Below are 13,046 nucleotides of genomic sequence, written 5' to 3' on the forward strand. Positions count from 1 at the left end.
CCCCACCCGGCCTATTCCTGCTCAGAGTCAACCTGAAGCGGGAAGGAGACCGCGAAGCGCCAAGCTGTGCCGTGACCCGCTCCTGGCCCCGGCGCTCGCGCTCCCACAACCACAGGAGCAGCCTCAGCCACAGCGTGGCCCCCAGCTCAGGCTCCCCGAGAGGCTCAGCCCAGCAGGGAGAGGTTTGCAGGCTGTTTCTTTTCCCTTTCACTTCTGGTGGCATGCCTCCAGATAGCAGGCAGGATGTGGTGAAAGCCAAGCCTGCCTGAGATGGAGCACGCGCGCTAAGATACGGGGTGATAACGGGCAGAGGTATCCAGGGGAAACCTTTCATCTCTGCGCGACGGAGGGAAGGTGCTGGAGACTAATAACTCACAAAAAAAAAGCAGGGCACAGATAGCACAGGCTCACTCTGCCCTGTAGGTTACGGCAGTGTAGGAAGATGAAATGAGAATAATCAGAACTTAAATCAGGGGCAGGGGCCTGAATGAGACGCCAGCAACGTGTCCGCGCCGGCACGGTAACAGCTTCCTGCTTCACACGCTGTGGCTGCTCCCGGTCGCGTCGACACCTCTGTTAATGGAGCCGAGAAAGCAGCCCGGGGGCTCCGGGGAGCCCCTTGCTCACAGCGCAGCTCCGCGGGCGCGGGACAGCCCCTGCGGCCCCTTCCCGAGTGAGAAGGGGGCGTGAGCACCAGGAGTATCTCAGATGGGAGAGGGGAGGGAATACCGGGGTTTGAAAACGCCTGCGGAGTAGAGTCAGGCAGAAGGAGATGTTATCCCTGCTGAGAGAAGGGGGACACTGCAGGATGGATTCTTTTCCCCGTTTTATCCGACAGCTGACCGTACGCGCGGCTATACGGGGGCCCTGAAACATCCTGGCAGGCAGCCACGCGTTTGAGAGCTTGCAGGTGTTACTTCGGCTGAGCGCTAAACATTTCTCGTGGAATTCCCACTCTGGGCCCCCCAAAACCCCAAACCCCACATACTTATGGGAAACATTTTCAGGCTCGAGGCCTTGCCAGCTCTGTTTGTGATGTTGGCACGAGCCAGCGCTTGGGAACTCCCTGGGACTTCTCTGTGGCCGGGTTCTCCTGCCTGCTCCCAGCCCAGCGCCACGCACCCTTCCCGACGCGGCCACGGTACCTGTCCCAATACGCTCCTCTTTTGTTCCCCGTTCCAGTTCTGTGCCGGGAACAACGTCACGGATGACTATGACTCCAACACCACCATTGACTACACCATGTTCGAGATCCTGTGCGAGAAGGAGGAAGTGCGGAACTTCCGCGCCGCCTTCCTCCCGGCCATGTACTCCCTCATCTGCTTCACGGGGCTGCTGGGCAACGGGCTGGTGATGCTCACCTACATCTACTTCAAGAGGCTCAAGACCATGACGGACATCTATTTGCTGAACCTGGCTCTGGCAGACATCCTCTTCCTGCTGACCCTCCCCTTCTGGGCCACCAGCGCCGCCATGCACTGGCTTTTTGGGGAGTTTGCCTGCAAAGCCGTCTACTGCATCTGCAAAATGAGTTTCTTCAGCGGGATGCTGCTCCTCCTGTCCATCAGCATCGACAGGTACTTCGCCATTGTTCAGGCTGCCTCGGCCCACCGCTTCCGTCCCCGGATGATATTCATTAGCAAGGTCACGTGCATCCTCATTTGGCTCCTGGCTTTCATCCTCTCAATCCCCGAGCTGGTTCACAGCGGTGTAAATAACTCAGACAGCCACCCCCGTTGTTCCATCATCGCTAATGACCTGCAGACCTTCAACACTGGCATCAAAGTGTCCCAAATGGTTTTTGGCTTCTTATTTCCCCTCCTGGTCATGTCCGTCTGCTACCTCATCATCATCAAAACATTACTCCAGGCCCGCAACTTTGAGAAGAATAAAGCCATCAAGGTCATCATCGCCGTGGTAATTGTCTTCGTTGTCTTCCAGCTGCCCTACAACGGCGTCATGCTGGCCAAGACCATCTCGGCCTTCAACCAAACCAGCTCGTGCGAGGAGAGCAAGAAGCTGGACGTGGCAGATGACGTGACCTACACTCTGGCCTGCTTCCGATGCTGCCTCAATCCCTTCCTCTACGCCTTCATTGGTGTCAAATTCCGCAACGACCTCTTCAAGCTCCTGAAGGAGCTGGGCTGCCTGAGCCAGGAGCGCCTCTGGCAGCTCTCCACGTGCCGCGAGAGCAAGAGGTTTTCCTTTGCCATGGAGACAGAGACAACCACCACCTTCTCCCCGTGAGCTGAGCTCCAGCCAGGCTTTGACTGAGGTGGAAGAGTTTCCTACACTTCCTCTATTCTGAATTACCGGTAGAGCGGGACCTGCCACCGCTGTAGGAAAGGCAGCTGTAAGAGGAAGCCAGGAGCCTCCCCATGTTCCAGGCACCAAGCACTGCCAGCCGACACTCCCATGGAGAGATTTGGTAAAGCTGTGACTCATAGAAAAGCAAGGGAGAGGGAGATTGATGAGTCTAGAATTTATCATGTTGTTTCACCTTTATTTTAGTCTTTCCTAGTCAAAATGAGAAATTCTCAAAATAGAACATTTTCCCTAAAAGAGACAAATACCAAGAGAAACAGACATTTTTGCAACAGAATCGCTTGCTTTAGGGTTGAACTTCCGGAAGCACCGTTGCTGCCTTGACTGTCGCTTTTAACAAGACTACCTATCGCTCTTCCAAGCCTCCAAAAACGATCCCGGCTGCACCGATTTGGTCTTCAAGACAAAACAACATCAGCTGCCTGATGCTCCAAGCTTAATCCAGTGCAAGCTGTGAGGGATCCCAGCACGCAACTCTCTGCTCTGCCTTCCCCCATAAAAAGTGAGAAATTTCCATAACTGATACTAAACCCATTGTTTCGATAACTTTGTGTATTATTGTGTCAACTCACACGTTTGTCAGAAGTACAAATTCCACTTCACTTCTGCCTGTCCCTGGTGTTAGGAAGGTGCATCCTAAGGAGCACAAGTTATTCCGTCTCTCCTTTAGCTTCCGAGGGGGCGGCTGCCTGCTCAAGGCTGAGGCAGGGGCAGCGAGCACAGTTTCAATTCAAGCTTTTTGCACAACCTAGTTACAAGCTCCAAATAACCAAAATCTTTCCGATCACCAAAGATACAAACTCGCACTAAGAAGCGGATACTTCTGCACCAATTCAGCCAGGTGCCGAAATACACTTTTACCGCCCAGCCATCCAGCCTGCCCAGCGCCATCCTTACTCACTCGTTTGATATAAAGCCCGTGGTTTAGTGGACTGGGGCCAGAATGCTCACCGTTTTAAAGACTCAAGCCCAGGGCAAGTCCATGTGCATTCCTTAAGGCAAAACACTGAAATTCAGGATATAGTTGTGCCCTTGGCCCAACCACTTGAGCCTGCCAGTATCTGCAGCTCGCTCGTGCCTTGCTTTATCAGCCGCTGCGGACACAGTCTGATGATTTTCACATACGTGTGGGGGCCTCCTGTGCTATTGCTTGCTGACCTCAACAGATAAAGAAGAACGTGGGTTTTTTTCTCCCTTCCCAATCAACGTGTCTTCCTAGGACTTCAGCAGCTGGCTTTTGAGTCAGATATGTATTTCATTTATAAGCTATTGGAAACGTGGTTTGCATTCATACTGCCAGTGCTAATAAAGATGCCATTCACTGTGGTTTGATTTAAATGCAGAGGACAGTCACGCGTTGAAGATTACTGCCAGGGTCACGTACTTGAAAAAGAACATGGCAGCTGAACAACAAATTATTGTCATGTAAAATAAGACCCTGAGAAGCAGCCCAGAATGTAATGCCAGTTGGCGCGTTGACTAGAAGAGCGAAGATGCCTGACGACAGATGAACACCCTGGGAACTGCTGTCGTGGGACGCCTGAATGTCAACCGGGGAGGAGTTGCTGCAATTGTTCGTGCATCTGTTGCTGCCTGGCAGGCTCTAACCCCCAGCGCAGGGCCCAAGAACCCCCCCGGTGCCGCGCCCGAGCAGGTTAACCCGTGGCGGTGCACGGCCTCACCCTCCAGAGCAGCGGCTGGGCCGCTCTGTGGAAAGGGTCAGGTGTGTTCCCAGGGACACGCAGGGCAAAACACACCTAAAGAACCATTTATACTGCTTTCAATAGCACATGTGGATCCATTAGGAGTGAGACAGGGAACTCTCTGCACCACAGGTCATAAAACACGCTCTAGAGACACAAGAACTAAAAATCAACCTCCTCCCAAGGAAAGAATTCGGTTACCTGGTTTGGGGACAATGTTGCCAGTGAGAGCTGGCTGCCGTCGGGATTAAATAAATTCCTCTCCATAAACTATTTGGCTCTGGGGGATGGGATTTTGCCAAGCACTGGGATTCAGGAGGGCAGCACCTTCTGCTCCACACGACGCGTCTACGCTGGAGCACAACCCCAGCCAACCACTAACGCAGCTCCACACGACGCGTACGGAAGTGCTGCTTCTCCGTCGTACGAAACGGGGCTCACGACTGACACTGAATAGTCATTCGTTCCTCTAGTCCTTACTCGGGCAAGACACTCGGCTAACGAGAACTGTGTCAGAGCAAGGAACACCCGTAACACGGGGTCTTTTTAGTTTTCTTCATCGGTAACAATATATTCTTATGCATATTCATATACGTAAAGCTGCTTTACACCAAAAAAGTTAAACATGGACGCGAACGTACCCTGAAGACACACTGCTTTAACTAAAACTCTTTTATGCAAAATACGTTCACCTAACTTATTCTAGCAAGGAAATCTGCTCCACCAAAACATGCAATTGTACTTGTCTCCTGTTTGATAAAACCGCTCCCCTTCCACCAACGGGGAGGTTCTCGGGGCCGTATCAACCAGATGCATTCTAAACAGGAAAACATGCAGCTGCTTTTATCCAGCTGAGATACTAAAAGCATCATCTGGGACAGCTGCATCTGGTGCCTCCTCAACACCACAGCAGTGACTTCAGAGTGCATGGCACTTTCTCTTTTTTAATTTAACAGACAGAACAAATCTGCCACTTATTTAGATGAATCATGTTAGCCTTGGCCTAAGATCCAAACTTGACGTTCCCCAGTGAGATCTGAAAACTGACTGTATTTTGCTATTTGTGGAAAATAAATTATAACGGTTTAAAAAAAAAAAAAAAAACACCTTTGGTTTTCCATTGTATTTCCTCCACAGGATGTACCTTGTATTTATTGTGACAGTCCATATCGCATCCTCCTGGCCCCGTCAAGAGCTGTTTGGTCATCAACCTAGCTTCACATCAGCACTGCCTAGCAGGAAAACAAATGATTAAAACAAACAAAGGAGAAAAAAGTTCGTTTACTTCATCCATTGATAAATTACACAGTAAACAACTCGCCAACAGATTAAGAGTAGGTTTTATTTTAACCATTAACCCAACCGCCTTCACACTGCTCCACTACTGGGTGTAGCTGATGGCTACTTCCCAATGTTTATGGGAAAAGCCTTGATGTTGTAACATTTTATTGTTCACTTTTAAATTAAAGTCAGTAATTAAATGCCGCATTAGCGTGCAAATTGCTCGCAGGGGGAGGCAGCGACCACAGCCCTGGTGGCTAGAACTACGTGCGAGGTAAGAGCAGTAATTGCCACGCTAGTCGGGATGAGCTTTCCACCTAATCCAGCTCTGCAACCCAAACAGGCCGGTGGGGCACAATTAATGGGCACAGAATATTTCTTCCTGACCTCCCCAGTTAATTGCTGCCTCAAGGCACACAGGGATGATCAATATCCCTTACAAACAGCATCTTGTAATTGCGACCATGGAATGAAAGAGGAAGAAATCTCAAAGAAAACCCGAAGACATAAAATTGACGTTTGAGCGCCAAAACTAAGAGCCATTTCTGCTTTCACTAAACCGTGCACGTCTCTCATGGTTTCTCCCTAGAGAGAAAGTATTAGGCTGGTTTCAGCATCCGGCCCAGAGGTTCACGTAGTAATAAGGAGCGTCTTGAGGCCACGGCACCACAATTCAACTCTAGACAGTAACAGCCTAAACCTGAGGTTCCTTAAATAAACGTTAGGTCTCGCTTACCACAACTAGGTCAGACGCCTCAACTGCCCCGAGCCCAAGGAGCTCACCCGTGCAAGAGGCGCAGCCCGCCGAGGCAGGAGCGCTGAACTAGAGCGCACGGAGCATGACACGGGACTGGGGATCTGCAGAAAGCCACCGAGCTTTTAACAACTCCTCCTGCTTCTCAGGGGTGACTCTAAACCAAGCTTCTAAACAGGAACGTTCCCGAGGTGTTAAGAAAACAGAGACTCCAACCTGCAACCCTAACTGAAATCAGTGAAACTCAGCCCACCACGCAACCACCCAAGGTCACACCTTAGGCTACAAACATCCCAGCCAAATCACACAGCACCTGGCACAGCATTCCCAGGTTGGATTTAAACACGTTTTAGTACCTTTCACCACCAAGGCAGAGAAAGAAGTTTCCCTTTACAGTTCACTGGGGCCAATCAGGTTTAAATCTTTTAAAAGTAAATTAAAAAAGCCTGGCCCTCGTTACAGAAAGAGGCCACTGCAATAAACAACTTGAAAAGCAGGAGAGACATCCACCACCCAGCCAGAGTCACCTGGGCTCCGGGTGTCCCTGCAATCCTTTCCCCAAGTCATTGCGGCTCAGAAGCCCTGGACTCCTCACTGCTCCACATGAAGTTATCACTGCTCATTATTTCTCCTTCCCTGCCAGTTCTTTATCTGTGCACATGTGCTGGTGTGTATTTTTAAGCTAGGGTTTAAAAGCCCTCAGTGCCAAACAGATCTGGGCTGGGCAGGAGGTAAACTGAAATTAGGGGGAGAGAGAGCTCACTAATTGCAGTCGCTCCCATTCATCTGGTTTGTCCTCTCCCTTCTGGTGCTGTCCCAGGCACCGCTGCCCACCTCTGGCCGAATGATCTGGTTAATGTGAAGAGGAAGCTTCTCCGGGCACGGCTGTGGTCTCTGATGTGCCACCGGGGCAGCTGTGGGAGGGAAGTCCTTGTCACCCCAAGAAAGAATAAGCTGGAGTTAAGCAAGGCAAACAAACCCTAAAAAAAACGCACGTGGGTGATGAGGAAGGGTGGTGGCACGCTGCAACAATCAGAATAGCTCAGAGTGAGCGATGGTTTCCTCTCCCCACATCTTCTTTCATATGGAAAAAGAACCCAAGCTCCTGCCTTGGGGGTGGAGGTGTCAGATCTCGGGGGAGAACTTGCACAGTCAACTACCTTCCCCCCCGCCAGCTCGCTGGCACAGCTGCCTTGCCTGGGGGCCACCACCCCGAGTGGCCAGTGGTGGGTTGTCTCCTCACCCCAGGGGATCTCTCCCCTCCTACCTGAGCCACCAAAAGGTGGATCTGGGGAAACTTAAGTCAGCTGAGACATCAGCTGCCCCTTGTTTGTGTCATCACAGGCAGCTCTGCAACCTCAAAGCAAGTAGATCAAAGGGCCTGACCAGACTGAAAAGCAGAAACTTCTGAGCTTAAAGCTGGTCTGAGCACTGCTGGCACAAAGGACAGGACAAGAGCGTGCAGCTGGGATATATGGAAAAACAACCAGATAAACAGCATCGCGCTGTATTTAATGAGAGCAGAATGACCCACTGCTAGCGCACCTTACCCTCCTGACGGCCCCCGATGTGGTGGGACTGTGGTTTGGGGGGGGGGGCTGGGAGAAAGAAGAGAAGGGAACGGGTGTGTAACATCATGAATAACTCCCCAGCCCCACGTGTGGCTGCTCATAAACACAGAAGATACACGCAGGGATGGGTTGTGCTGAGTTCTTCTCAGACACGCTTCCCAAAACGGGCCGTTTATTCCTCGTGGCGATCTGTATTCACAGCTGAATGCGCGGTGCAAAAAGGTAGGAATGAGAAAGATGGAAGGAGTTGAAAAAATAAAGTGGCTGGCTAGAGAAAAAGAGAGATTACCTAGCAATATTTGCTCTCTACCAGGCCTTTCCTTCCTGAGTGCCCCGGTGTGCTGGCAGGATCCTCGAGCTGTTCCACCCGAGGGAGACGTGACCAAGGGAGCCTCAAGGTTTGCGCGTTTCCAGCCGTGGTACCGCAAGGGGAGAGGAAGCTCGGCCCGATCCAACGGATAAAACTTTGGGCACAGCTTAGAAAATACGGGTCATATCCCTAGTGCTGCTCCTCGGTGAGGTGAGTCAACCCTGCCCTTCTCCCCCAAGCACTAAACCAGCAATAAAACGTCACTTTGCAGAAGTAGCAACAGGAGTACCCGAGCTCCGCCACTCGTCCCACGTACAGGAGCCCTCACCCTGAAACGAAGAAGGGGACCTCGTGTTTAGATTTTGCAGAAATTGCAAGTTTTCAAGTGTGCACACACGGAGCTCTGGCTGCAGGCCAGTCTGTCTTCAAGCGGCATCGAAAGTTGTTTTTCACTTTCGTCTTTCAGTGGGACCCCAGCTCTTCGTAGAGCTAAAATACTACCTGAGCAGGGAGTCAAATCTTCTCGATCAAACAAACACCTGTCACTGCCACAGCTCTCTGCAAAAATCTGATTCAGGTTTTAACAAGTAGAGAGGCTTTCGGTTCACCTTTACCACATGCATGGCAGATGCAGAGCCGATCTAGGCATGATCTCATGTACTTGTCATTGCTGAACCCATGCAAATCTTCAGCTTGCAGGAACCGAAACTCTAACTTCCCTTCCTGCTGCTTTGTTTTCTTAATTCAATTGTCTAAAATAAGATAGCAAGCAGATATTTACTTTCCTTTCTTTGCTGATGAGCACTGTTGCACAGGACCCTGATTCTTGAATGCTGGTGTGCTTGATCGGGAAATTTCTGTGACTGGAGGACAATTCTAAGGCCTAGAACCAGCCTGCAGGAGAGGAAAAGACCAAATAATATCCGGTTGCCATAAGTAGTCCAAAGGCCTTCAGGGTTCTGAGTCCGCACACACCCCACCCTGGACCAAAATCAGAACTGCTCCCATCGATTCTAGCCCGTTCCTCTTTAACTAGGAGCATGGTCTAAAATTCCTGAAAAGCTTCCTGGGGAGCGGGTATGAATTTTTCATGTTGTGCAACTTGAGAGAGGAGAGGAGGTAAAATCTGAACGGTTACACACGCGCAGCCACGGGCACTTGGAAAAAACACAGGGAAGAGAAACCTCTTAGTACGTCCTCCCCCAGGCACCGAGAGTTTGACTGGATTTGCAGCAAGAGCAGATGGATTTCGTGTTAGGGGTCTCCGAAGGCTTGAAGACCCCCAGACGTGCTGCGGAGGCCCCGGGCAGTGACAGGACAGTGGCAAACGCGGCTGCTTTCCAGTCCCCAGCTCGGAGGCCAGGCGGCAGCGCACAGCTCACGACCTGCCCTCCTCGGGGACGAGTCCTGGGTTATACTCTCGTAACGACCAAACTCCGAGCGGCTGAATGCTCCAGAGAAAGCAAAATGAGCTCTTAAAACGCTCTTAACTAACCAGGTAGTAAAAAATAAAATCTTCGCAAGCAGAAGTGACTCACGAGTCAAAGCGCCTTTTCCAAAGGCTCCTTCAAGCCTTAATTTCCAAGAGCCACCAGAGCTTTTACATTTCACACACCCAACAAAGGCAACCTATTTCCCACCCAACTGTGTGGAAATGAAGGTGCTGAGTCGGACATCCAAAAAAAAACCTTTGTCTGACCAAGACACCACTGGTGACTTCCCCAGATCCTGTTCCCACCGGCCTTCCTGTGGCGTAGAAACCTAGGCATTCTGGTTTACCAATTTTAATTACAAGTAAAGTAAATATTCCCCTCCGCAGCAGCACGCTGCCCCGCCACAGATGGTGACTCGTGGGTACAAAGGCCTCGGCTCTCTCCAGTTTATTGTTGTAGCCAGCACGGCCTCTCAGGTTTCTATAGTATACCCGCTGCTTTGCATCTTATTATCAGGGAATCACCCGTCTACATGCGAACGTTAATGTGGAAGGAGGTGTGAACCCCACACACATACACACACACGTTCACGTTTGCGTACATCTCCCAGCAGAACCGGTTTCAGGCTCTGGGGGCTATCGCAGCAAAATTCACCACCAGAGCCCAAATCTCACCGCCGGAGCTGCGCAAAGAGAAGTTCACGTTTTTAGGGGAGAGTCGACCGATTCCCTCGGAGATAACACGTTTCTTCTTCTAAGTTTTGGCCACACCAAACAGTGAGAAAGAATCTCTACCCCTGTGCCAGGGCGGGGAGGGGGAGAAGGAAAAACAAGTCTCTTTCTGGATGACTAACACCGCCGGCAGCAATTGCCGCTCTGCAGCTCAGCCCCGCTCTTCAACCGGGAGTTGCACAAGACTCCTTTGAAGAGGTTAACACGTTCGCAGTCGGTTCTCATCTGCCTCGCCAGAGGGTCACAGGTAGCTACAATGCTTCTGCTCCAACTCCATGACCCGACCACAGGCAGAGGGGGAAGGTCACTGGAAGTCACCGAGCTGGACCCCAACAGATGCGCCTTCCACCGGGCCTTGGGTGGGATCGCAGCAGACCAGACAACACTCACCAAAACGTCTCTATTGCCAGCGGCTTCTGGCGGGCCTCCACACCCACCCACAAACGAGCAACTCCTCACGTGCCGGCGCTGCCTGCACAGCCTAACAAACAGCCGTGGGGCGTGCGGCGGCGGCGCGGAGGCTGTTTTGAAGCGTGCTGCAGATAACAAACAACAGAAAAGGTCTCCACGCCATCACAAGCAGGAAAGGCTGCCAGAACCTTCCTCCTCAGCCAGGCATCCTGTCCGGGGCATGCCAGGGGCTGCAGCCGTCGGACACGCACTGCCACGCCGCTCGCCCTGTGCCCGGGGAGATGATGGGGCGCCGTGCCGCAGCACCACGAGAGGCCACGGAGAGGATGCGCTAGTGAGAGATCAGAGCTGCTCCTCTCAGGGGACTTCGGGTACAGGCTCCCCCCAGAGACCCGCTCCTGAGGGCATCGCAACCCCATGTGCGCCAGCGCACCCCGAGCAGGCAGCTCCTGCCCCACGGCCCACGACACCGCGGTGAACGTCCCCCTGGGGAGGTTTAGTCGCTCTCCGTGGGACCGCGGTCGAGGGAGCAGTCAAAGCCCAGCCGTGTCTCGGGTGTGCTGCACACGAGTAACACCAAACCTCCCCTCCAGCCACGCAGAACACGTGCGGTGGGAAGAGGGGAGCTGGATGTGCCCGAGACCCCTCCCGGCTCTAGCCGCTGGCTGTGCCTTACAGATCCCGCACGGTGCCCTGGGAAGGAGGGAGGTTTCTCCTTGTCAAGCACCAACAGCGATCTCCAGCTCAGAAGTGAATTCCCTTTCTAATCAGCAATACAGGGAGTCCTTCCCCACACGGCATTTCCTCCTGCACACGCATCGAGTTTGTTGGTCGCGGCACATGGCCTGAAATACGAAATGAAGCTTCAGTGACTGGTAACCCAAATGAAAACCCTTCCTTCTCCTTCCTGCAAGGGGAGGCTGGCTGGACAGAAACTACAGATTATATGCAAAAACTGGTAACAAAAGGCAACACACACAACACACCTGGCGACCTCCCCAGGCCCCAGGTGACGACCTCTTGGAAGACACGACAGCCCAGCCGGGCCCCAGGTGACCCACAGCACATCTCAAACACATCCACGGTCACAGTCCCCTTCAGCCGCAGCTGGCACGCAGCAGCAGCAGAGAGCCCAGGCAGAAAGCTGAGATTTCTTAAGAGCACGGGGACATGATCTCCTCCGCGTCCCTCCCTCCCAGCTGCTCCCCTCTCCTCCTGCCTTTAGTCACCCAGGAGGCGAAGGGGACACTCTTCCTGGGTTAAGGCTCCCAACCAGACTGCTCTGTGGTTCAGTGATCTGCAGAGCCGCAGCAAACGGGGCCGCCCGCAGGCCTCTCGTTGAGAGCTGCTGACACCGTGTGGGACAGGCTGAGAAATGCTTCCCCGCAGGCGCTCGGCGCTGCGCACACCGAGGCGGGACCCCGGCAAAAACCCCGGAAAACTCACCCCTCCAATAGAGGTGTGGGTTCAAACAGTACGGCTTGGATCATATTAAAGTCCCCTGTGGGCAAGCAGGCTGAAAAGAAGTGTCACTTCAGTTTGGTTTCATTTAAATATACCAGAAGCAATGCTAAAATGGCTTTGGTTCACTTTATTTTCACCTCCGAATCAGACTGCTTGTGCCTTTCCCCGTGTGATTTCGATAATCCATTCTGAATGCTGAACTTGAGAATGTTTCTCACATCTTCCCACAAAAGCGACATATTCCATGCATCACCTTCCACTAGCTTCTCGCTCAAATTCGCTAGACAGCTCTGAAAACTGTAAATGGCCTTTTCCAGTCTCCTCCTACCACTCATGACCCCGCCGAAAACCGCGCTGCAGCTCAGCGGCATGAGCAGAGAGCAGCCCCTTCCCGGGAGAGGCAGCTGCGATTTCTCAGGCAGCCGAAGAGAGAAGCTCTTTTAAAGTGAACTTCACAAACGTGCATTTTTTTTTTTTCCCCACGAGGCCTCATTCTGATTTTTAATCACTCCCCAATCTGTGGAGAGCTCAATTTCAATTTTGCCGTCACGTGCAGCGCCGGAACCTGCACTCCGGCAGCAGCCCTGTGAGAATCGGTTGCTTGAGCACAACCACAACTTCTACAAGATCCCACAGCGAGCCGAATTCCTCAAGCCCTGTGCTGCTCCCCGGTCACTACAAAATAGTGGAGAGCTGCAGCTTCCAAGCTTTTGTAGATGAACCAAGGAAAAAAAAAAAAAACGCTGTCACTTTAGCCAAAGCCTGGCTTGACGACTCGTTAGTCACTGCTGTGCAGGTGAGAAAAAACTTGGCAGAGGTGTAAATTTTGCACAGTAGGGAAGGGCAGAAGTTAGAACAGAAACTGCCACAGCAGGCGGTACCTGTGCTTGGTGCTGGAGTGTTTCTATCGCCCTAAAACCCAGCATATTAAAAAATTGCTGGCGTTACGTTACAGAGCAATTCCTATATTTGTCCGCAACACGGGACGTGAAAACTCACAGAGTATTTCTCACATAGTGGGGAAACGGGCTTACTTCAGCCAGTAATTTCGGGGGGGGGGGGG

At 52.2% G+C, this 13,046-nt stretch overlaps 1 protein-coding gene across 1 annotated transcript in view; it reads left to right on the forward strand.

The window, feature by feature from the left end:
• Positions 1 to 2,247, forward strand: part of CCR7 (C-C motif chemokine receptor 7) — an 8,589-nt gene extending 6,342 nt beyond the window's left edge. The window contains exon 3 of the mRNA XM_026864730.1: positions 1,183 to 2,247. Within this exon, the coding sequence (XP_026720531.1) occupies positions 1,183 to 2,247 (1,065 nt within the window). The remainder of the gene's footprint in view (positions 1 to 1,182) is intronic.
• The last annotated feature ends 10,799 nt before the right edge of the window (positions 2,248 to 13,046 follow it).

This window comes from Athene cunicularia (genome assembly GCF_003259725.1).
Source record: "Athene cunicularia isolate RWA chromosome 27 unlocalized genomic scaffold, athCun1 chr27_part1, whole genome shotgun sequence".
Lineage (NCBI taxonomy): Eukaryota > Metazoa > Chordata > Aves > Strigiformes > Strigidae > Athene > Athene cunicularia.